At 54.4% G+C, this 22,154-nt stretch overlaps 6 protein-coding genes across 6 annotated transcripts; 4 read left to right on the plus strand and 2 right to left on the minus strand.

The window, feature by feature from the left end:
• Positions 1-5,994: 5,994 nt before the first annotated feature.
• On the minus strand, positions 5,995-7,372 carry CCMA1212_007382 (Protein BTN1; the record flags this gene model as incomplete). Its single annotated transcript, XM_073704552.1, has 2 exons — positions 5,995-7,175; positions 7,282-7,372. 2 exons carry the CDS (start codon positions 7,370-7,372, stop codon positions 5,995-5,997), a joined length of 1,272 nt encoding a protein of 423 aa, XP_073557145.1.
• A 980-nt stretch (positions 7,373-8,352) lies between these two features.
• On the plus strand, positions 8,353-10,258 carry CCMA1212_007383 (uncharacterized protein; the record flags this gene model as incomplete). The annotated part of the gene is made up of 2 exons (XM_073704553.1): positions 8,353-8,562; positions 8,618-10,258. The coding sequence occupies 2 exons, from the start codon at positions 8,353-8,355 to the stop codon at positions 10,256-10,258; spliced, it is 1,851 nt and encodes a 616-aa protein (XP_073557146.1).
• Positions 10,259-10,667: 409 nt separating this feature from the next.
• Positions 10,668-12,692, minus strand: CCMA1212_007384 (uncharacterized protein; the record flags this gene model as incomplete). The annotated part of the gene is made up of 1 exon (XM_073704554.1): positions 10,668-12,692. One exon carries the CDS (start codon positions 12,690-12,692, stop codon positions 10,668-10,670), a length of 2,025 nt encoding a protein of 674 aa, XP_073557143.1.
• A 3,076-nt stretch (positions 12,693-15,768) lies between these two features.
• Positions 15,769-17,063, plus strand: CCMA1212_007385 (Protein ROOT INITIATION DEFECTIVE 3; the record flags this gene model as incomplete). The annotated part of the gene is made up of 2 exons (XM_073704555.1): positions 15,769-16,104; positions 16,203-17,063. The coding sequence occupies 2 exons, from the start codon at positions 15,769-15,771 to the stop codon at positions 17,061-17,063; spliced, it is 1,197 nt and encodes a 398-aa protein (XP_073557144.1).
• An 882-nt stretch (positions 17,064-17,945) lies between these two features.
• CCMA1212_007386 (LYR motif-containing protein 4) lies at positions 17,946-18,656 on the plus strand (the record flags this gene model as incomplete). The annotated part of the gene is made up of 5 exons (XM_073704556.1): positions 17,946-17,999; positions 18,184-18,348; positions 18,418-18,480; positions 18,537-18,586; positions 18,647-18,656. 5 exons carry the CDS (start codon positions 17,946-17,948, stop codon positions 18,654-18,656), a joined length of 342 nt encoding a protein of 113 aa, XP_073557188.1.
• A 303-nt stretch (positions 18,657-18,959) lies between these two features.
• CCMA1212_007387 (uncharacterized protein) lies at positions 18,960-21,829 on the plus strand (the record flags this gene model as incomplete). The annotated part of the gene is made up of 4 exons (XM_073704557.1): positions 18,960-18,968; positions 19,517-19,565; positions 19,627-20,366; positions 20,426-21,829. 4 exons carry the CDS (start codon positions 18,960-18,962, stop codon positions 21,827-21,829), a joined length of 2,202 nt encoding a protein of 733 aa, XP_073557189.1.
• Between the last annotated feature and the right edge of the window lie 325 nt (positions 21,830-22,154).

The raw sequence follows: 22,154 nt of genomic DNA on the forward strand, positions 1-22,154 counted from the left end.
GTTGAGAATTGTTGATGGACTCATTATGGTTTACTGAGGAAATGGGAGTGTATAGAGAATTGACTTTGATCTGTGACGTGGTAAAGTCATTTGACGGGACCTAGAGTGACTACGTATAGCAAGATGGCGGAATCATGCTCCCGTCTTGAGCGATGGGCTTCACTCGTGTTCTAGCATGCTTTACGATAACGCGGTCCGTGAGTCAGCCACCTCCAGCCAAGCGATCTGCACGACGCGAACTTCAGCCTAGGGATATTTTTGTGCGCAAGTTCATGTGAGTAACGGCGCCTCGCGTGCTTTGAAGGGGGGGCTAAAGAAATGCGGAAGCTGGATGGCGATTGCGGTGGCGAAAGGGGGGCTGTGCGGGACGAGAACACGTGGATGATGTGCCGCGGGGGACATCTGTTGTAGCCCGAGATAGTTGAGTTGCTGAGCGGGAAATACATGGACGACTTGGTGGTTGGATATCGTTTGTCGTATGGAGTTGACGATGGTCTTTGGTGCGTTTGCACGCGAGCTTTTCGTGGGCGGGGGTGTAGCCCACTTACGCTGAGATTGGTGTATCCATCTATTTTCACCTCCGGTGTAGAGGCAACTTCCGTGTAGAAGCAAACCGTTTGATCCGGAATTCGGCGGAATTGACTCTTTCGTTTACGATGACGAGGCGTGCTTTGGGTCGTGGGAATGACAATTCCTCGGCCATCTAGATACCCGGAGTTAAGGTCCTCCGGTGTCTCTTCTTTCCATGCCATCATCTGCAAGCCTCACTCTGCTTGACAGGTTAAAAATATAAGCAGCGCTTGCTAATCAAGACAACGGCTGCGCCAAGATGAAGAGGCCGTTTCGTGCGGGCGCCGGCTCTGGCCAGGATTGTTCAAAGGAACATTGGTAGTCGTACAGAGGTAAGGGAGGAGCATCGTCACAACACGTAGTCTTCCCCTCAACCAGGAGTTGCTGCAGTTCATGACGGCAGCCACCCACATCCACCGGGTAAGAAAGCCGTGACTGTCATATTCGATCAGTTATCATTACAGATGGAGGGAGACCCAACGCTCATATCAAGATGCCAAAGATGGGAGATTGCCGAATTAGGAAATCCGCTTGATGGATGGGCCAATCATCAATGGGCGGATGAGAGGAGTGGGGCTACCTGCTCGGGGAGTCGGGTAAAGAGCTGCGAGATTTTGAGCGACAAACTGCAGAGAAACTAAGGGCAGGATCGATAGTCATCATGACTTGGGAGCTATGCTTGGAATACTTGACTTGTATGGTACAGATGCAGGCTCCCGCGTTATGGGCAGCGCTGGGCCTCTTGCTCGATAGATGCAGCACGACGGCTTCGTTGCGGATACGTGCATGAGCAAGTTTTGGCCGGGAAATGCTTCCTCACGGTGCCCAGTCATTCATCCCCGCAATGGCTGCTGATGCCAAGTATGCAAGTGAACATGCTCTTTCTTGTTTTGGACCTCAAAGATGGAGTCAAGCCGTGCCCAAGAAACCATGATCCCTGGTTTCCAATTCCCATTCCATCATGATGCCCATGTGAGAAATTGAACGGCGTGATTGGGTCGGAAGTCATCAGAACTGAGCAGGGTCTCGGACGGTGTGGGCGTAGCAACGAACACACCGGGACGGGTTCAGTCGAGCAGTGTTTGTTGTACATAGCCTCTGATGCTTTCCCCGCGCCAGTTGCTACATTACCATACAGCTGAAAGAGATCAGCAACCCGACTGCCTGTATAATCACTTGGATCGAGGGATCAACCACCAGGTATGTTGCATACTTGTTAGCGAGCTGACTGACGCCGCACCAGATGGGTGGCCTATGCTCCTATACGAGACGATCGCTCATGATGATATGTCGAGGCATCAAAGCTGGCTGTGCGAGGAAACAGAGCTGACGAGGGAGTACCATACAGCAAGCAGCAAGCCATGCCAAGCAATAACGGTCTGACACCTTACACCTAAGCAAGGTGCTAGGCAAAATTGCCGAAGCTGCGCTTCGTCTCACCAAGAAAAGGTGAGGTAAGGCAGTGGGACCAGTAAGATCGCCCGTAGCCGTAGGCTCGCAGGAATCATAGTGCTCCTTCGAGGCTGCAAAGAAGTCAATGCAAGGGATGAAATGACTAGTTCGGCCCCCCTGCAATCCAGAAGAGAAGAGAAAGCAAATCTCTGGAATGCTTTAGGGGACTCGGGCTGCGCAGGGGGGGCATAGCAGGAGGGGGAACGAGTCCGCAGAAGTGCCGTTGCATCTTATCCCGAAGTGAGCAAGTGACCTATTCAACATTATATGTGATAGCGCCGGGCGCCGACGCACGCTGCGAGATGCCAAGTCTCATCCGCATACGTAGTATTATGTAGCAGCCCTCTGGGGGCCGCAGCTTGCTTTCCAACGCCGTGTTAGCACGGCATCACGTTCGTCGGGGCTGCCGAGAAAGTGCATTAGCCAGGTCATGTATTCCTCCTAGACGCCAATCGGATCGCGGCTGAAGCCGCCAAGCATGCACAAAGATTGCTCCGACGACTTTTTTTTTTGCTTTTTTTTTTTTTTTTTTTTTTCTTTNCCACGCCCCCTCCCTCCCTCCCTCTCGAGTCCTGTTCGTCGTTTAAGCCTCCTCCCCCCCCCGTTCGGGGCAACTGTCCCCCTGCCTGTCATGTTCGGTCGACGATTTGGCCCGAACTACGACCCTTGTGGTGGGAGGCCATCCCCCGCAAAGATCTGCGACAAAGAAGGCCAAAAGGACAAACACTTGGTCCCATCCCCCAATCCATCCCCCCCATTTGCCCTCCCTGCCAAGGGTCTCTCGTTAGGGCAGGCGACCTTTACGTACGCGCAGGCACAGCTTTGCCCCGGATGGGAAGGCTTGTCTGAGTGCTGCGACCGTCGAACAGCGACGCGATGCAACGGAACTCATCTAGAAGGATTGCCAGCCCCTTGAGAAATCTGAGGCTGACGACCCTCTACTAGCCCATCGTGGGCAAGATGAACGGCTTCAAAACAAGTTTTGCATCACCCTGTCCTTGCTCTTTCATCGTATTGCAATCGCCGTTTAGCCGCAGGTAACAGCGTTGCTGACCCAGCTCGATGTTCAGGTGGGAGCAAAGGAGGTACACGATGCTCAACTTCGCACGGCAGTGTGTAAATACGAAAAGCTTCTCGAGCCAGATACACGTCGCTAACTTCCGAAAGAAACCATACTCTCAAGGTTCTTCAATGTATCCCATACACATGGCAAACCTTGCTCTGCCTTCTTTAGGCTACCTTTGCGGGCTAACTTGGGGCTCTTTCTTGATTTCCTTACCGACCATGCATTGCTCCATCTCTGCTTGACTATCCTCGTCCAGCTTTTTTTTCTTGTATCAAGCAGAGAACAGGGGTAGCGGAGGTTAGCTCAGGGCCCGGTTCAATGGAAGTTTGACAGCGCTTAAAAACTGACGACGGGTCAAGGTTCATCTTTTGTGAAACGCCTTGGCTGGACGGGCTTGGTCCGTCTTATTACCAAGCAAAAGCGCCGCTTGGCATTGCTGAGATGAGTATTATAACCGTATAGGTGTTAGTGTCATGGTATGCTCCAACGGCCAAGAGAAAATCATCTTGTGCTGCAGTCCAGGAAACAAGGTACAGCATCTGACAGACACGCGGCATGCTTCGTTTCCTTTGGCTAACAGTTTCTGCCCCTTGCACCATTGTGTAGGTGGGGGTCGAGGGCATAACGGCGTATCATTCTGTGTGGTTTCGGGCACGGCACGCAAACATTGGACGGGCCAAAGCATTGCATCCCCAAAGTTACGGGCAACGATGGATATGGCGGTGGGAATCCAGGGTTGTCCTGCCACACCGGGTTGCCACTCTAATTCTGATATCATTCTGATAGATGGTCTCGCAAGCATGCAACTTATACAATGCGATGTGAATACCCCGAGACCTCACTTTGAAGCCCGAGACTTTGCCGTCTTTCCCAGGGCTGACCAACTCCGTTGGGTGGCAAGCCATGCCCTGCGTCAGCGGCATACAACCCGTACGGCGCGCCCTCCGACCTTGGATGTCCCTCGAATCGGATGTTGTTTGTCGAGATCCCCGGGCGTAATGCAAAGAACTGGCAATGTGATGTATCACTTCAAGGGTAATGCCCAGGAAAAGATATTTCAGTAATGACATCTCATCACAGCAACTAAAGCCTCTGGCATATAGAAGACTTTTCGACGCGCTCTCTACAATGCTCTTGAAACCCTGATATCATCTAATACGGCGCAAATATTTGCAGTAGGTGGTGTTCAAGGCAACCACCATATTCCTTACGATCATCTTGCAGCCGCAGATCCTTGTCGTTACCGAGATCTATCGGACAGGATCAGCTTATGATCGGAGACACTCATTCCCACGACACCGATTTGATTATGATATCTCGGACCTCACTAATCGTGGAAATGGCCCGTTTACAACCAAGCCGTGGCAACCGGAGAGGCTGCGTTAATCTGACAAACTGGATCCGAGCAAACGGGCAACTGTCAGCGTAGGGTTTCATTTGAGCGGGAAGATGTCAGGAACTGACTCACCCAACTACATTTACGGGGGAAACGTGTCAAGTTTTGTAATTCTTGATTGGGTCCTCGCCGCGGACCGGTAAAGGATGGGGTGTGCATACAATCTGATTAGTTTGCCTGGCATCTGAGGATTCTGATGTCTGGGGTGGCTTGACATATTCAGGGTGGATTTCAGGGTCATCGTGTTGTCGTGAGGACGTGCCAGCCAATCGTATACAGCATGAGGCCTCTGAGGCTATGGAGCAATATTACACAGGGCTGGAAGTAGAAGATTCACATCTTCGTGAGGACCCCTGGATTTTGGATAGAATAGCGACAGTTCTCTAGGTAACAACTGACGGCCGAATCCTGCCGTGAACATTTCTGAAATTCTGTTTTCTTCTTTTCATGTCCGAAATTTGGACGTACTAATCTCGAGTGAAAAGGGCTCGGAGAGGAAGATTGAGAAAAAAGCATGATGATAGACTTGGTTGCTAGAGGACGTCAAAGAACAATGCAAGATCGTGACGCAGCTGTAAAACTATTCTTACCTGTGCGGAAACTGCCAGTCTAACAAACAAGAAGTCAGAAATTCATTTGGTGTCTGAAGACTTGAATTGCCCCTGAAAACTCGAATTACTGCTGGTTTGACGAGAAGTTGGTGGATAGAGGCAAGTAGTTCCACCATTAGGATAAAACCTCACGATAAATTGAAATATGGTTTGATTAGAGTTTGCTGTGTACCTTGTCAGGGGGATCTTACGAAGCTGTCGAGTGTACGCTCTAGATTTAAGTCTTGAGACGATTAATTGAGACACCTACAACGTTGACCAAAGTGTAGGAGATCAGCGAGTCTTCGTATGAGGAAGCAGGGTCTGCTAAGTTCTATATGATAAGTGAGTGATTGGAACTGTGAAGTGCAATACTCTCTGAGCGGCATAGAAAGTAACCCCAATGTTAGCTCTACTACTATTCCCTCAAATATCAGTTATGAAGTGCAATACGACAAGGGCATCTACAGCGTCCTAAAATTGTGACATATAATGATGAATATGAAATATGGGTTAATACACTTAAGTGCCTGCGTGAATTGAGTCCAACCTAATGTCATACCTTCGTGACCGGCAACAGATGGCATCAGCAGCTGGGACAGTGTGACCGATTTTGACCTAATACAACCGGTCACTACAGTCTCTAGCATTGCATTGCTTTTTGCATCATGAACTGAATCCCCAAAGCTCAGTGATCACCGGCACAAGGTGATATTTTGATATGACTTGCAACAGCAAGGCCAATCTGTTGAGACACGTTGCCCTCCCTAACCTACTGTTCACACATGTAAACAGCTCTTGACCGAAACCAACAAGAATGGATATCGTATATTTGAGTTACTTGCTCTCCAGCCATCTTCCAACATAAGGGAGTAGCTGAAAACAAAAAGCTGAACACGCAAGATGCTCGTATAAAACATTCACGTCATAGAACCACACCACCGCCCATTCCGACTCGCCAGCCCACAAAGCTGTGCCTCAAACGTAACCCCAGCAAGCCCTCCAACGAGCATTCCCACAGTCTGCCCAACCCCAAGACTCCCCAGCGCAAATTCCGCATCCTCCTCGGGATTCCTGCTCAGATACTCCATAGCAGCAGCAAAGGTGTTCATATACATAGTGCCGCTACACCACCCAACGGCAAACACAAGGCCAAAAGCAACAGATTCATTCTCGCTCAACAAGAGTGCTGTGTTGAGAATGGCAGCCAGAGAGCAAGCCACCAACAGGGCAAAGACAAGCCTTGGCCTTCTGGTACGGAACAAAACGGCGGTCGATCGAGCTATAATGTTTCCATTCTGGAATGCCAATCCGTATGCAGCTGAAAACGTGGAATAGCCCGAGAAGCCTGGTAGTGTGATACTGGCACGAGGTGTTCCTGACAGCACGAGGATTTGCGCTGCTGTAACAAGAAGCAGAGGGTCAATGTATAGTCGGAGGAGCTTGTTGCTCAGTAGCAGCATATTACGTTGCCAGCGCTCCCAGAAGCCGATTGATGAACTTCTCCCCGCAGCGAGAATTGAGAACTTTTGGTTTCCCATCTCCGATATGGCCTCATTCTCAGCAGCAAATTCAATCTCAGCCGCCAACGTGTCCAGTCTATGGCCCGGAGAAGACCGCAACACGAGGAAATAACCAGCCATCAAAGACGCAACCAAATAATAAGCATATCCCGTAACGCCGCGCAACATGACGCCCATCTGAATCGTCACCAGCACTGGCATCACAGCGCGCAACGCACCTCCCATCGCCGTCCCCACTCCCCATCCTACCAGCGCCGCCTTGCCACACCGAGGGAGCCTGCTCAGGAAGAAAACCTCGCCGACTGCAGCCGTAGCCGAGGCTAGGATCGCAATCGAGATGCGGATAGGGGCGATGACGTTTGGCGGTGCGGCGTTGGCGGTGATGGTGGCCAGGATCCAGCAGCTTGCGAGGAGGAGAAGCCAGACCCAGTGCGGTGTGTAATGCAATGTGTGAGGAATGAGGAGCTTGACGGCGAGAGCGGGGAGCAGCTCTATGAGCAGGACGATGGGTTGTGGAAAGGGGACGATGAGGTATAGGCTGGATAGGATGATGTAGGGAAGAAGCGTATTCGCAAAACCTAGACAGGGTGATGTTAATGAACGTTCGTATACGTTGATGATGCGGCGACGGCTGAATCACTACCACGTCATGTCTTCAGCATCCCGATTTTGGGTAGAACTCACCAACAATTGTAAACGCAGCAAAAGTACGCAAGTCCCTTCCGGCAGTCGAGACGGCGCCGGAGCCGCGAGCGGAAGTTTTCACTGCCGGCATGGCGGAGGCGTAAAGGCGGGAGTGATCTGTGTAAGTTGGACCTGCGACTACCGAATCACCATGGCCTATGTCTCTTGGTAAGAGCTCTAGCAGAAGACTTATGATCTCAGGAGCACAGCCCAACAGCCACGTACACTGGACGCTTTGTACGATAGTAGTGAGTGGGCGAGTGAACCGCGTCTCATCAACTCCCCAAGTTCCGACAGCCAACGGGGGGGGGGGGGTTGGGCATAGATCGCCCAGGTGACCGAGCTGTGCAAAACACGCACACACGCAAATCCCCCTTTCTCCGTTGTGCGTACGTGCAAATATGAGGCACGTTCAAATCCACAACACATGCACACACTCAAGAGATGGAAAAGAACGGTCAACCACAGATGACGTTGATGCTGCTGAACCCTGGCCCCTTAAAAGCTGATCCTCGCCCACGTGCAAGTAGCGCCAAAGTCGAACAGAGCCTTCCATGGGGGTCCGTCCAGCTCGAAAGCCGCAGGTGAGCTCGATAACAGCGATCGAAAGGCGACAACCCGAGGAATTCAGGCACTTCTTATTTTTCATGTTTTATTTTTTTTCAGCTAATTAGAGGCCAAGTTTACGTGTCCCTTCAATCTTCATCGTGCTCGCATTTCCCCTGAATGGGGTTTGTGATTATCGCTGCTTGATCCGGCATGGGGCTGAGGAGCTGGTTGCTCTGAAAGACCCACGTTTTCGCCCATGGAAAAGGATCGGCCGGAATATGTGCATACATACAGGCTGCGTCTCTCAGGAGCTGTCTGGAAAATGTAGACACCTTCGTCAACACATCATCACCAACATCATTCATATCATCCTCATTTCCCTTGTACGTCCATTTTCATGTGCCTGTTGTTGTCGTGACAGGGACATGAGATCGAGCATGTACCCGGTGGAGTTCTCTGCAAAGATCTCTATATAAGTGAACTGAATCCAACCACCTCTCACCACCCAATCGAGTTGAGAAAATGAGACGCGCATCACCACGAGTCTTTGCCAACTTATTCAACTCATCAAACAAAGAATACCGCGTCCTACCGAGCCACAAACACCATGGCCAGCCCACGTCCACCAGAAACTCCCTACGGCGCCGATGCTCCCTCTTACTCTATCAAGGCGCCCTATGGCAGCTCATATTCCTAGTCATCCTCACCACAAGCCTCTTCTTCTCAGCCATGGTACTTACAACCCCCCCTCTCAGCAACTCTCAACTCACATCTAACCAAAATCCAGTCCGCCTCCTCACAACTCCAGCACGGCACCCCCCCAACCTCCAAAACCCCTCCATCCAGCCTCCTCCCCCTTGAAGCCCTCGAAGCCCTCACCCCCATCCCCCCCAAAACCACCACCGCCGGAGCCCGCCGTCTCCGGATCTTCATGCCCGCCGACTCGCCTCACCCCAACCTCTGCAAGAGCATCCTCTCCGCCGTCGCCCTAGGCTACCCGCTCCCCACGCTGCTCAACTGGAGCGGCGAGTTCAACCGCCCCGAATGGCACTTTTCAGGGAGCCACATCGCCAAGCTCGAGAGCCTGCTCGCCGTCATCGAAGAGATGCTCAGCCGCGCAGACATGGACGGTGGCGCAGACGACGACGACCTGGCTGTTCTTGTAGACGCGTACGACATCTGGTTCCAGCTTCCACCCTCGGTGCTCATACAGCGATACCACCAGCTCAACAGCGAGGCAAACCAACGCCTCCGCAAGCTATGGGAAGCAGCAGCACCATCCTCCTCCTCCTCCTCATCATCCAACTTCCCCATCCCACCACCCAAACAATCCATCATCGTCACCGCCGCAAAAGACTGCCAGCCAGACGGCGAATCCGGCTCCGACCCTCACTACGGACACTGGCCCCCGTCCCCCATGCCACCCGACCTCTACGGCCCCGAAACAGACACCATCCTCCCTCTCCTCTTCGACCCAGCCCGGAAGTACAAAAAGATCCGCCCGAGATGCATCAACAGCGGCATGATCATGGGAACAATGTCCTCCCTCCGCCAGGTCCTCCGCCGCTGTAAACGAAAAATCGCCTCCGTCGTGCTCGGCGGCAGACAGCTGTGGAGCGACCAGGCGCTTCTCGGGGAGGTCCTCGGCGATCAGGAGATTTGGCGCGAATGGGTCACGCAGCAACTCTCTCCTTCGTGGAACGGCAGCGCTTCGATATACGATTTGGAGGTCCTTAGTCCGGAAGTCCGTGATATCGCCGCAAAGGCTCTCATAGGCGAACAATTTGAATTCGGCATCGGACTGGACTACAACTTCACCACCATCCCAGCAACCTGCTCCGCCGAAGAGGACGGCTACTTCGTCAAGATGGACGATGCAAACGCCGTCCTCGCGGAATCCCTCAAAGCAGGGGTTCCCAATCCTCCACGCATAAGCTCCATACCAGAGGACCTCCTCCGTCTACAAGATGAAGAAGGAGAAGAGCAAGGTCCTCTTTCGCAAATCTCATGGGGCAACGTCCCGCTCTACACAGACTTTTTCTTCGGCGTCGTCCCCGTCGGCATCCACCACAACGCCTACATCGACGGCCTCAAGCCGTGGCGTCTCAAGAACTGGTGGAATCTCATGTGGTTCTATCCCCGCCTCCGGGATCTCGTCACCGCACATCTCCGGCCTCCCTCGCAAGATGCCGGTGTCGCGGAACCGAGGCCGCTCTTGAACATGTCGTCTCCTGGAGGAGAAGAGAGTTTGGTCTACTGGCCGCCAGAGATGCAGCGCAGTAAGAAGCAGGTGACCGTCTTTGAACCGGCGCATGGTCAACGGCCGGCGAGGCTGGTGCCGATAGATTGGGATGGGGTGTGCCAGAAGGGAAGCACGCCTTGGTATGAAGCGTTGTTTGGGGATGGAAAAGGGCCGTTGGAAGCGTGACGTTGGTGATTGGTTGTTTTAAATTGGACTCTTGTTAATGTTGGCACTTGAGTGAGATCTAGATGATACCCTCGTATACTTTGCAGAGTTCAAGTTCCAATGTTGCTCATATAACATTGACAAATCATCTAGGCACGTGAAGAAAAATAATGACTTTTATATACATGATTTGTCATGAATCGAGTTGATGCCATTACCAACAGCCACAACCTCCGCCAAACAATGTTCGTGGATTCTTCATGACAATCGCTCCAACAAACTCATAAACTCCAATTCCTCATATAGCCCTCTGGACATGATAGATGCAACAGACATGACGAACACAGCGGGCAAGCAAAAACCATCAAGACATGTAGAAGAGAGAGCACATGGCGGTCTCGAGCAACACGCAAAAGTCTGTCCCGGCATATCATAGATAGGCTGCAGCCTCTTCGTTTACCCTCACGATTTCGCAAAGGCTTCGCATAAACAGCACGTCCCCATCCTCCATCTCCATCTCCACCACCTTCTCATCTGTCGTGTTGGTTTCGGCCATGAGCCTCGCTGTGGCAATCAAGCGCCGTATACACCGCAAAAGCTCCGTCTGAATATTCCTCAGCGCAATATCCTGGCTGGTGGAGGTAGAGCCCGTGCTCGTCGTCATGACGTCTTCTTTACCCCAGTGCGAAGAGCTGAACCTCCTCGCAGACCGGATCGATGCTGCCGAGGTCATGGCGGATCCTTCATTGAGGCCCAAAAGCGAGGCCGCCTTCTTCGGAATGTCCTCATGCTGTGATCCCGCAGGCGAATCTGAGCGCCCATTGCTGACAGAGGTCGGGTACCGCGCGACAAGAGCGGAGACGTAGTTGTAAGCAACAATGTGAGAATAGAGCGCATCGCATATGTAGTCGGAGCAGTTTCCGAACACATTCTTGACTGATGCCCACGGCTTGAGAGACTCCAAGGACGTCACGCTGGGTGACTGCAGCAAGCTTGCAGTGGGAGTATGCACGTCACGCGTTCGTTGAGACGACTGTGGCGGTCCCCGCTTGACTACTCTCCTCCATAAGGACTGCTTCGACATTGGATGGCTTCGCGGGCCCGGGAGAAGAGCAAGGTCGACCACTGGGTTCCTGGCCTTTCTGGAGTACGTCCGTATCGTCTCGATAGTCAAGCTGGAAGAGAGCAGCATGGTCTCTGGGAAACATGCCGTAGTGACCCTCAGCGTCTCCATCACATCAGGCGGCAGAGGCACGACCCGAGCCAGCTCGTCGCTCTGGAAGGGCAGAGAAAACAGCTGCGCGCTCCCGTTGAGCCACATTTGCACGCTGGGGAGCGGTGACGGAGGGGGTGAGGGGCGGATGTAGACGCTGTCGAGTCTCGGTGCGTACTTTGAGTCAATCGAAGACATGAACTGGTTGTATTCCGTTCTGGCATCTTCGTCGCTCAGCCGCGCAGCCTCGTGGCTGTTGGCCGTCCTCATGCTGGACCTGTTGCTTGCGCGAGATAGGGCACTCTCGGGCAGATAGTGCAGGCTCTGCGAGTGCGTCATAGGAGGAGAGTGTCGAGACATGGGCTTGCTGATGCTCTCGGGGCTGTCGGGATACTGCGTCTGGGTGTGGGAATGCCTGGCGTACTGCGTTGAGCTTGGCCGCCGCTCTTGCGCCGCCGTGTTGCTCATGTGTTGCCCTGACGGTGACGCGAGAGCAGCGGCCGCAGTGGCCGAATGCGATTTTCGATGCAGAAGCTTATGCATGCTCCCGCTGGATGACCGAGGGTCAATCCCGACCTCGAACTCGGGCGGCGTGGGCGGCCTTGGTGAAAGATGAAGCGCGGCGCCATATATGCCGGCATCCTCATCCTCGACGTCTGAATCGGTTTCGATCCAGCTGCTCCCGCAGCGAGAGCTCTCTGAAGGTAACAGGAGTGACAGCTTTGACAGTGGAAGCAGGCTCCTCTTTGTCGGATCCGGCGAAGCTGCCTTCAAGTCCATTGACGGGCGGTGTCGTGTCATGAAGGAGGGGGGTGCCGCGTCGTAGATGGACGACGCATCGGTTTCGGTTGCAGAGCACGAGTCCGATGCCGCAAGGCCAGACCTTGCCTCGTCCTGCTGATCAAGGAACGACACCATGGAGTTTCGCTCTTGGATGGCTCCCAGGGTCTGGATGCGCGCGTATGCTGACGGATACGGCGACAAACATGAGCTTCGATAAGAGCTCATCGTACTTGTCGGCCTGTCCATGCAGTCGTCAAACGGCGACGTGGAAGAGGACCTGATGGGCGAGCCGGCTGTCATGCTTCGTGCTTCAAAGACGATCTTGGAGAACTCGAGATCCTGAGCCAGTAGCTCAGGGAAATAGCCGTCGACTCGTTGATCAGGACCTTTCCCAGGCATCTGGTTCGAAAGACTCGAACAGGGAGACGTCGATAATGTAAGTGGCAGCAAGCCCTTCATGCTGGTTACTGACCTTCGTGTGGCCTTGGCTGGGATCCTACTGGTCGGTGCGCTCTTGGGTATGTTGGCAGGCCCTTCTAGAAAACCGGTTGGCGAGGTCGCGAGCTGTAAGCTAGCCGCCGACATCTAGGTCACCTCTTGTCACAATTCTGCCTGAGTGAAATCAAATGATTGCATGAAGAGGGCCGTCGGGAGAATTTTCTCGTAGAGTCCTCGGGCCACCGAGGACAGAGGGGCTGGGCTGCTGTTATACAGGCGACTGGTGGAGGAGGGCGAGACAGGAACAGAGTCAAACCCAAGGGGGGAAGGGCGCGTTGGTGATGTATCTGTGATGTTGCCTGTGGAGGTTTCAACAAGATGGAAGGAGGGGAAAAGTGCAGATGGACAAGTTGGTGATGTCTTTAGGAGATGAACAGCAACAGCTCGAGATGGCTTTGTGTCCAACGATTTCGTCAAGACGATGAAGTTGAGCGGCTGAAACTTGGCGCCGGCTGAGGAGCCGATCTAGCACATGCATGATACATGAGAGACCAAGATACCATCTCGGTCTCGACTGGAAGAGAGACGGCGCTGCAGGGAGTTTCGTTGAGAGGGGACAGAGACAGAGACAGAGACAACCATGGAGACTTTTTTGAGAAGGGTGCCTGCATCCTTGCAAGTGGTACAGCCAAAGCGAGCAAAGACCACATCCAGGGGTTGGCCCGGGCCACAGGAGAGATGCAGCTCTTGTCTAGTGCAAGGGCAACACTAGCCTTGTGATTTATTGACTGCGAGAGGACCGAGGGCGGACGACATATCGGCAAGAAAAAGCAAAGATGACAGTAGTGTATCCAAGCTCCGGCCTCTCAAGGTGGACGCAGAGGCCGCCACCCGGCCATAGTTCCTCCGACGGTCAAAACGGCTTCGTCCCAGCGCCGAGCACAGAGCAGGACTTGGGCTGATCTGTTTGCAAGTGGTCGGCCTCAGACCAGTCTCAATTTCCTTGTAAATGGCATGAGGCAGTCTGTCCGCGAGAAAGACTGGGTATGGCGTTGGCAAGCGTGAGTGCGTGCCATGGTCGAAAACTGCTGGCCCATCTCGACTCTTCCACAATGGCTTCCCCCCCCCACCCTCTCCCCCTTCTTTCATAGCTCTCTGCAAGGGAGACTGTGCGAGCGCCTGGAGCTAGTAGTTATTCCTCCCGACTATGGCTATCGAAACTCTTTTGGGCTGAGCAGTGCCGCGAGCAGAGATGCCGGCCCTTCTCGATGCGGACGAACGATGCAAGCCATGTCGTACCAAGATGGTGATCTCAAATTTCGGCTCCCAGGATGGATCCGTTCAGAGCGCGACAGTCATTTCCCGGAAGTCAGGACGCCACTATCCTCGGAGAGCTACAATAAGACAGTCTTGTGTTACTGCAGCTCGGCGGCTACAAGAGTGAACCCAGGAACATGAAGAGAAAAACCATGTCGTTCGACGAGTGGTGGCCCTTGCGAGAGGCTGTTCAATCGCTTTTCATTATATTCCTCGAATTGCCCGAGAGTGGCGTGACTTGCGGAGCTTTCGAGGCACCATATAGCACTGACTTGACGCCGCATCGTCTTTGTCTTTGCGGCTACCTCGTGCACGGCCAGTAGGTGGCAGTGAGACGCGATAGCTATGGGGGGCAAACCTCCGAAGTCCAGAGCGAAGAGGCAGCTCTTCGGGTGGCTTCGGGCCAGTCAAACAGGGTTCAATCCCGTGTCGTCTGAGGGCCGGAGGCAAGGCAAACGCCCCTTGCGCATGTTGTTGGCCGCGAGTTGGAAAAGAAAGAGGAACAAAAGCAATTCAAGCCCCGAGTCTTTGGGTAGAGCAGAGACCGCATTGCAACCCGTGCCCCCCCAAGAGGACAACAGGCGGCCATTGACGCCGTGGCCGGCGATTGGCCCATCGGCTCTATCGCGTGCAGCTGTCTCCGTCCATGGCCCTCGTCCAAGCATATGCAAACCCTTCCGTCGGACATGCTGCCTTCCAGTCAGTCATCGTTGGCTCCAGAGCTGCAATCGCCTCGGGGGGGGTTGGTCAGTTCAAGGAATCCACCACCACATGGCGTCGGCGTCGCTCTGGTCGATACGCTGCGCGTGTCCGGACACCCCGCAGATCAAGCTGCAGCGAGATGAGATGCCGCAGACGAAGGGATCGCGGACGGCTCAAGGGCGAGACTGTTGTCCAGTCAGAACCAAGGTTCGCGATGCAAGGGCCGTGAGTGCTGAGCTGGCATCAGGTCGAGAGGCAGCGTTATGCAGGGGCGCGGCGCCGAGCAGCTGCTAGACGGACTTGTGCCGTCACCTGGACGGGACGGCGAGACATTGAATTTGACAGCCACCGCAGCGGGTGACAGAGTATGGACGAGGCCCGAGATGCGGTTCAAGTCGAGAGAGGCAACATTTCATTGAAAGCAGGGAGAGCCAGGGGAAGGCAAGGCCAGCCCGCGATAGTCGATCAGATATGTCACCTGCGTGCCCACTAGATCGGGCACCGTCTGCCCTGGAGCAGCGCTGGAGCCCACTAAGAGCGCTAGCGGGGAGGGGGCCTCAGGGCGCCGGGTGCCTCTGCCAGGCCCTGCTGGGCGCTGGAAGGGCCTGGAGCTGCCGCTGTGAGTGGCCCGGCCTGGCGCTAGGCCGCCGAGGCCTCAATCCCGCAACCCCATGAGCGGGGCGCCATGCACTCCATCGGATGGATGTCAAATTTCGTTTCTTTTTTTTCTCTCTTTTTGCAACGCCCAGCTTTTCGACCTCAACACACACTCCGATATCAGAAGTCATACGACTGCCCACAGCACCAAGCGGAGAGTTGCCAAGCGCATGTTACTTTTAGTGTAACGGTCGTCTGCGGGCATTTAGCGAGAGGAACCATTGGCAGTGGCATCCATTGATCTGCTTGGCGACTCCCAAGTTGTCGCCTCGACTGTCTCAAACAGCAGCCTTCTCGCCAGGTCCCGGCGTCACTTGATATCAGGGCTGAGAAGCGTCTACGCTACGGGGGCACGTCCAAGGAGCCTAGGCTACTGAAACGCCGCTGCTCAGCGTCCAGCCACGCTCAAGCCATAGCTGCCATGCTGTCTGAGGAGCTCTTCTCCTCAGTGTGCGGCCCGCCGATAGCTGCCAACACGGCGATATCAAAGGACGTTGGCATCTATGCGCACACTCTGACGCCCACGTGGGCTGTCAAGTCGACATTCAAGAAGAGCTCAGCACCAGTTCATTGTCTGGCTGTCAGTGACAGCCATGTCTTTGCCGCCCAGGACCAGAAAGCTCATGTCCATGTCTATTCTCGAGCCCGGGGAAACCAAGAGGCTCTAGTGCCTTTCCAGGAGAGGATCCGATGTATTGCCCTCGCCGGTGATGTTCTCGTTCTTGGAACAGCCGAGGGCCGGCTCATTCTATGGGAGGTATGCTTGCTCCTCTTTCTCTCGTTTGCTAGCTTCTCCCCTATTTGAACTCGTTTATAGAAGGATATCATGAATAGGTACTGACCGCATGTGTCTAGACCTGCACAGGACGGCAAATCACAACGCCTCCCTGCCACGTGCAGGCTGTAAGCTGCCTTGCCGTGTCTCCCCACCATGTGCTGTCTGCCTCAGATGACTCCAACATCAACGTCTGGTCCTTGCCACGCCTCCTTGAGCCTGGGCAGGATATCGGCTATGAGCCAGATAGGACACTTTCAAACCACCGGGGTGCCATTACAGACCTGGTCCTCGGTCCAGGCTCCAATCCCGAGACAAACCTGTGTGTGTCGGCAAGCAAAGACAAGACCTGCATCTTGTGGAACTACCAGACAGGTCAAGTACTGCGAACGTTGCTGTTCCCTACGGCCCCTCTCTGCATTTCCTTGGACCCTTGTGCCCGAGCTCTCTTTGTCTCTTCCGAAGATAGAAGTCTCTATCTCGTCGAATTCTTCGGCGACAAGCCCCTTTTGGGGTCCCGTAGTGCTGAGCTGGCATCTATCGTTGTGCAGATCAACTCGCCGCTGGGAGTCGTTGACGAGGATGCGGGGCCCGCCTCTTGCATGGCAGTCAGCCATGATGGGACGTCCATCGTCACTGGACACGTCAAGGGTAAGATTCTGAAGTGGAATCTCATTGACAACAGCCATCCCACAGAACTGGCGAACCTCAATGCGTCCGTCACCAACCTAGTCTTTGCCCCTCTCTTCTCAGAGAAGAAGAACACCCAGGCGGGCACAGTGGTGAAGCCAAATCAGTCTCAACGACAGTATACCCTGACAAGTCAGTTGCAGGGTGATTTGGATCACGACACAAGATTCAGCCAGATGCTCAATACCAATGGCTTCTCTGATGAAACGATTGCACAAGCTTTGGCATCATTTGCTGCGTCAAGTTCATGACCTGCGACTGAAGAGGAGTGCATGGAAGGGATAATAAGAAAGTCATAGGGATCGCCTTGAAGACTGGACATTTCAATGTCACGCCAGCGAGACAACTATGCTGTTTCCGAGTCCCCTTTTCTTCGGCTCAAGAGCGAGCTGTCTCGTCTCAACCGAAGACGGGAGTTACACCGGAGTTTGACCTTGGCGAAGGTTGCGTTTGCTTGCATCGTTACTTCTGATACCAAAAGGAGGCTGTAGCATGGGGTGTAAGGGTTTTGGCGGTCAATACAAGGAATAGACTTGGTTTGGGAACATGATAGCGTTCAGCATCTCCATGTCGAGACGTCACGCATGTGAGGCACTGATATAGACGCACAACATAAGCATTTCTGTCCAAGACAGTTCTGCAATACACCACACATGTGTTGCGTATTTTCAACTCAACCGGCCTTTTCTCCCGTCATCAAGCTGCAAGAGGCAAATTCAACAATGTCACCATTTTCATTTGTCCGCAAACTCACATGTGCGTTTATCGTACATGTGCTACAGCCATGCAGGGACAGCAGTAGTGAGGCTTCTACGTAGGACATGGTCAACCCCGAGTCCCTGAACAAGACGGGCCACAGCCTCAATATACCGAAAATGCCCCCCCTTCGGCAGCTCGGAGACAAGCCTCGAGCCAGTTCGGCTTACAGCCAAAAAGGCTCACTCACGACGGGCGAGATGCTGCCGGGCAAAGCTCGGATGGGGAAAGCTACTTCGGAGGAGGATTTCTCCGGTCCGACTAACACCGAACCCGCATTCCGTAGGATCCCCGGCCTCCGTCATTCTTTATGATGGGAATTTGAATCCCCAGACTCTCAGCAGTGGCAACAAACTCGACCAGATCACCAGCATACAATGTCTTTGGTCGGCACATTACGGGGCGACTTACCGCAGCAGACGCGATCACTGGTGAGTTTTGATGTCTGTATATGCGAAAGGGAACGAAGCTTGGTGTTTCGTCAGAGCTGCGCATTCGGCGTGGTGGGGGGAGGCCGTGAAAAAGAGCAACAGTGCTTGCTTTCGCCATCGTGGAAAACAACAGACATCTCAGGGCTCTTGATGGATATGAGACTAACTCTGCGGATGTCTATAGTATCGACAGCTTCTGCGCCAGAGCAAAGAGTTTAGCTCCTACAATTTCCGCGAATATGCGAAGCGACGGACCCGCGATGCCTTTCGAGAAAACGCCGCGGTAGAGGATCCGCGCAAGATCCAAGAGCTGATTCAGAAGGGGCTGAAGGAACTGCAGATGATGAAGGTATGCGACGATAAGGACTAGTCATTCTGCTGCTTCCTCTGTGGGCAAGATGCTGACGGTGCATGGCAGCGACAAACAGTCATCGGACAGTTCTACAAGCTGGATCGGTTAGTGGTGGAGGGAGGACAGTCGGTACGTGGACGTCTCGGGCCTTGTGCTTTTTCTGAATGCTGACGACTTCGGTGTAGGGCAAAGAAACGGGTAAATCAGGAGAGGTAGTACGGCAAAAGGAGCAAGGGTGAGTTCATACATCTCCTCGACTGCTTGATGGGACGAGCGCTAATCAATGGCCATCCAGTTACGACTGAGTCTACAGCGGAGGCACGCGGAATCAACGTTTAGAAACATGAATGGAAATATGGCTGTACAGTAGGATGAAAACGGGGGCTTGTACAAGATACATATACCACAGGGGCATCGAGAGATTGACTGCTTTTCGGCTCGGGCTTGGGAGTATTGCGGCATCGTTTTGGCACACTATATTAGACTACTACAACAAATCTCAACACCGACTGCGACGAAGCTCTCCAGGGTTCAGAGGAACGCTGGCAGGCGCAGCTGTGACTTGCATACCTAGGTAAGGTGGATTGCCGTTGATGGCTGGCTTAGCAATGCAGAATGTTGGAGGAGTGCATGACGGCGCTGTAGCTGCACGTCAAGTCACTTCCAACACGGAATACCTAATTGTAGTCTTCGATCACGGTATGTCACAATCTCTTGATACAGGTATTCAGAATACGACCAATGGAATAACTGCAGTTGAAGCAATCCTGCATTTCTCTGCAACAAATGCATGCACCTGCACATACATGTATGCCCGCTTATGTCATCACCACTTCCGCCTCTCCAATTGGCCGAGACCGCCACAGTCACTATTCTATTGCTTCCGCTATCAATCGCCTGGAGCGTGTTCGCAATCCGTTCGATTTTCATCACCAACACGGTCACTCCCGGCCGTTGAAAAGCATCGATACCCCGGGCATCGCCACGTCTGCCCTGCGTTGCCGCTGTTGAGACTCTTCCGCAGTGCCTTTTCCCGCGCTGCGCCGTAACGGACAGAGGCTGCCGCTGCACCAGTTTCCCCAGGCGCAATGGCCCCAGGCGTGCGTCCTCATTCTCGTGTCGAAATGGATCGCGACAATCACCATTCGCTAACCATCCGCTGTAGACCAGACGCGCCAACCGCAGTGGCTACGTCGAGCACGACGATTTCGAAGGTTCGCCGCCGTTGCGCTCCCAATGAACACGCGACAGCAGCTGATTGACGCAAAACCGCAGGCCTCCCCGTCCGACAATGGCGCCATGAATGGGTCAACGTCGCGCCCCCCGTCCAGCAGGAGCAGCAGCAGCCGAATGACATCTGGGCCATTGAGCTCCTCCACGGCATGCCCAAGGACGCGGCCCTGCTGCCGCCGCACACCCAGGAGCTGCTGCGCGCTGCGCGGTCCGGCCGCCTCTACAAGCGACCGCATCCGATCGAGGACGACGATGGCGATGCCGAGACAGTCCTGGACAAGCCGGAGAAGAAGGAGGACGACACGAGCTCGCAGGGATACCAGATAAGGGTCTGGAAGCAGCTCCCGAAGAACATTGAGGCCCCAGCCATCTCGCACCTCGCTAAGCGCAGGAAGAACACCGTCACCGTGGCCAGCCGAACGGTCGAGGACAAGGTGACGGGCCCGACGGTGACGAGGGCTACGGTCCGGCGGATGGACGCTGCCGGAAACCCCTACACGGAAGAAGTTACCCTGTCGGAAGGCCAGCGCGTAGACGGCGAGGTCATTGCGACCAGAGTGGAGGCCGTTACCGCGGCTCAGCCAGACGCCTTTGCAGCGGCGCCGCCGTCTGCCGTGAGAAGGAGGCCGCCGCCACCCAAAAGGAAAGCAAAGGCTGGGCCTGGAAGAGGCAAGAAGAAGATTAAGCAGCCAATGCTTGCGGACAAGCCAGTGCCCGGAGCAGCGCCCGCCGCAGGAGCTGGAGCCGCAATTGCGGTCAAGGCGGAGGTCAAGGACGTTGTCGTAAGTAGCTTGAGAGAATTTTTGCTGCGTCCTATGGAAGCTGACTGCCGTGCGAATAGACGCCCGTGCCCAACGAGATCGAACCTGTTAACCAGGATAGCGAGATGGGCGACGTTGATGGCGATGAGGACGAAGAGGAGGAGGAGGAGGAAGGCGACGACGGAGACGAAGGCGAGGAGGGAGACGAAGGCGATGAGACTGTTGATGTCGAAGCGCCAGATGAATCCATGCTCGACGCTACAAAGGACCAGGACGAGGACATGGCGGATGCCTCTCACATCATCGATCGTCCCGACGTCGAAATGAAGGACGAGCAGCCCGCGCCCAGGGAGCCGTCGCCCCCTAAGCCGCCAACTCTGTCCGCACCCGAAGTGCCAGAAGTGCCGTCAAAAAGCCCGTCATCTCTACCGCTCAAGCATGAAGACACCCCGCCCAGGAATCCCGTCATTGTGCCCTCGCCATCCGAGCCATCAGTTCAGGCCGAGTCCGCGATGGAAACTGCCCTGCCTGTTGTGGATGTGCCGGCTGACGACACCACGGACTCCGTCATCGCCGAGCCGCCTTCAACAATTGTCGGAGAGGCCCCTCAGGCGGACATTGAGCGCGATCTTCCTCCGGCCGTTGAGCTGCCCCCGCCTGAGCAGGTGGGCAACATCTCAAGCCCAAAGGCCGAGGACGGAAACTCGCGAGTCTCTGAGGAAACGCCCAAAGATCAAGCGACGAGCCAGCCAGAGGCCATTGCCAAGCCGGTTCTGCTACATCAGCTGTCTGCCATGACCGAAGACTCCATCAAGCCGGAAGACTCCATCTCAGTAACGGCGCCTCTGCCAGAATCAGAGGCCCCTTCAGAGGTTGGAAACGTCTCCGTAGATGGCGCAAAGGAGGAGGCTGCCCCAGCTGACACTGTAGCAGTTTCCGCCACCGCCGCCGCCGCCGAGCCTGGAACTTCAGCTCCTGAGATATCTGGCGATAGCGACGCGAACAAGGAAGAACAGGAGCCCGATCTGCTGGGCGGCTTGATGGGAGAGCTGGATCGGCAGGCGGCTGCGTCACAGCTATTGGGGCAAGTCATCAAAGGGGATGCCGTGCCGGCTAGCGAGGTAAAGGCCGAGAGTTCTGTTGAGCCGACACTGCCTGAGGCTCCCGAGCCGGAAGCCGACGCCGTACCACACGTCGTCGAAGCGGCCGCAGAGCCCGTTCCCGAGCCGGAATCGGAGACTCAAGCAGAGCCTCCAACAGAGCCTCCAACAGAGCCTCCAACAGAGCCTCAAACAGAGCTCGAATCTAAGCCGGAATCATTGGGGCTGGAGCCGACGCATGAATCGGAGCCCGAACCCGAGGCGGCACTTGTACAGGCATCAGAGGAGAAGGTCGCAGAGGAAGCGACTCCTCCAGTGAAAACAGAAGAGCCTCCTTCCGCAGAAGAGGAGAAGGAGAAGGAGGACCAGTCTGCCAACGCGTAGGTCGCCTTGGCGGCTCAGGATTGGACTCGACGGCTTTGTGCGCACATGGGGTGTATTTGTATACAGCAGCGTTTTTTCCGTTTGGGTCGTTATGGTTGTATTTGTTTCATGGTATTGACATGCGAGGTAGTTTATCGACGAAAATACCTACTCGGTGGCCTTGGGCTGCCAGTTTCATTTTTGCGTGCCACCTTTTTCCCCTTTTTCCAGTTGGTGCTCTGTGTCATGTTCCTGACAGACAAGATACAGCTCATGTGAGCGTGTATTGAAGGATATAACCGGTAGACACACATGAATCGAGGAGAACACCAGCATCTCGTGTCCA

Source organism: Trichoderma ghanense, assembly GCF_004382785.1.
Source record: "Trichoderma ghanense strain CCMA-1212 chromosome Unknown scaffold_9, whole genome shotgun sequence".
Taxonomy (NCBI): domain Eukaryota; kingdom Fungi; phylum Ascomycota; class Sordariomycetes; order Hypocreales; family Hypocreaceae; genus Trichoderma; species Trichoderma ghanense.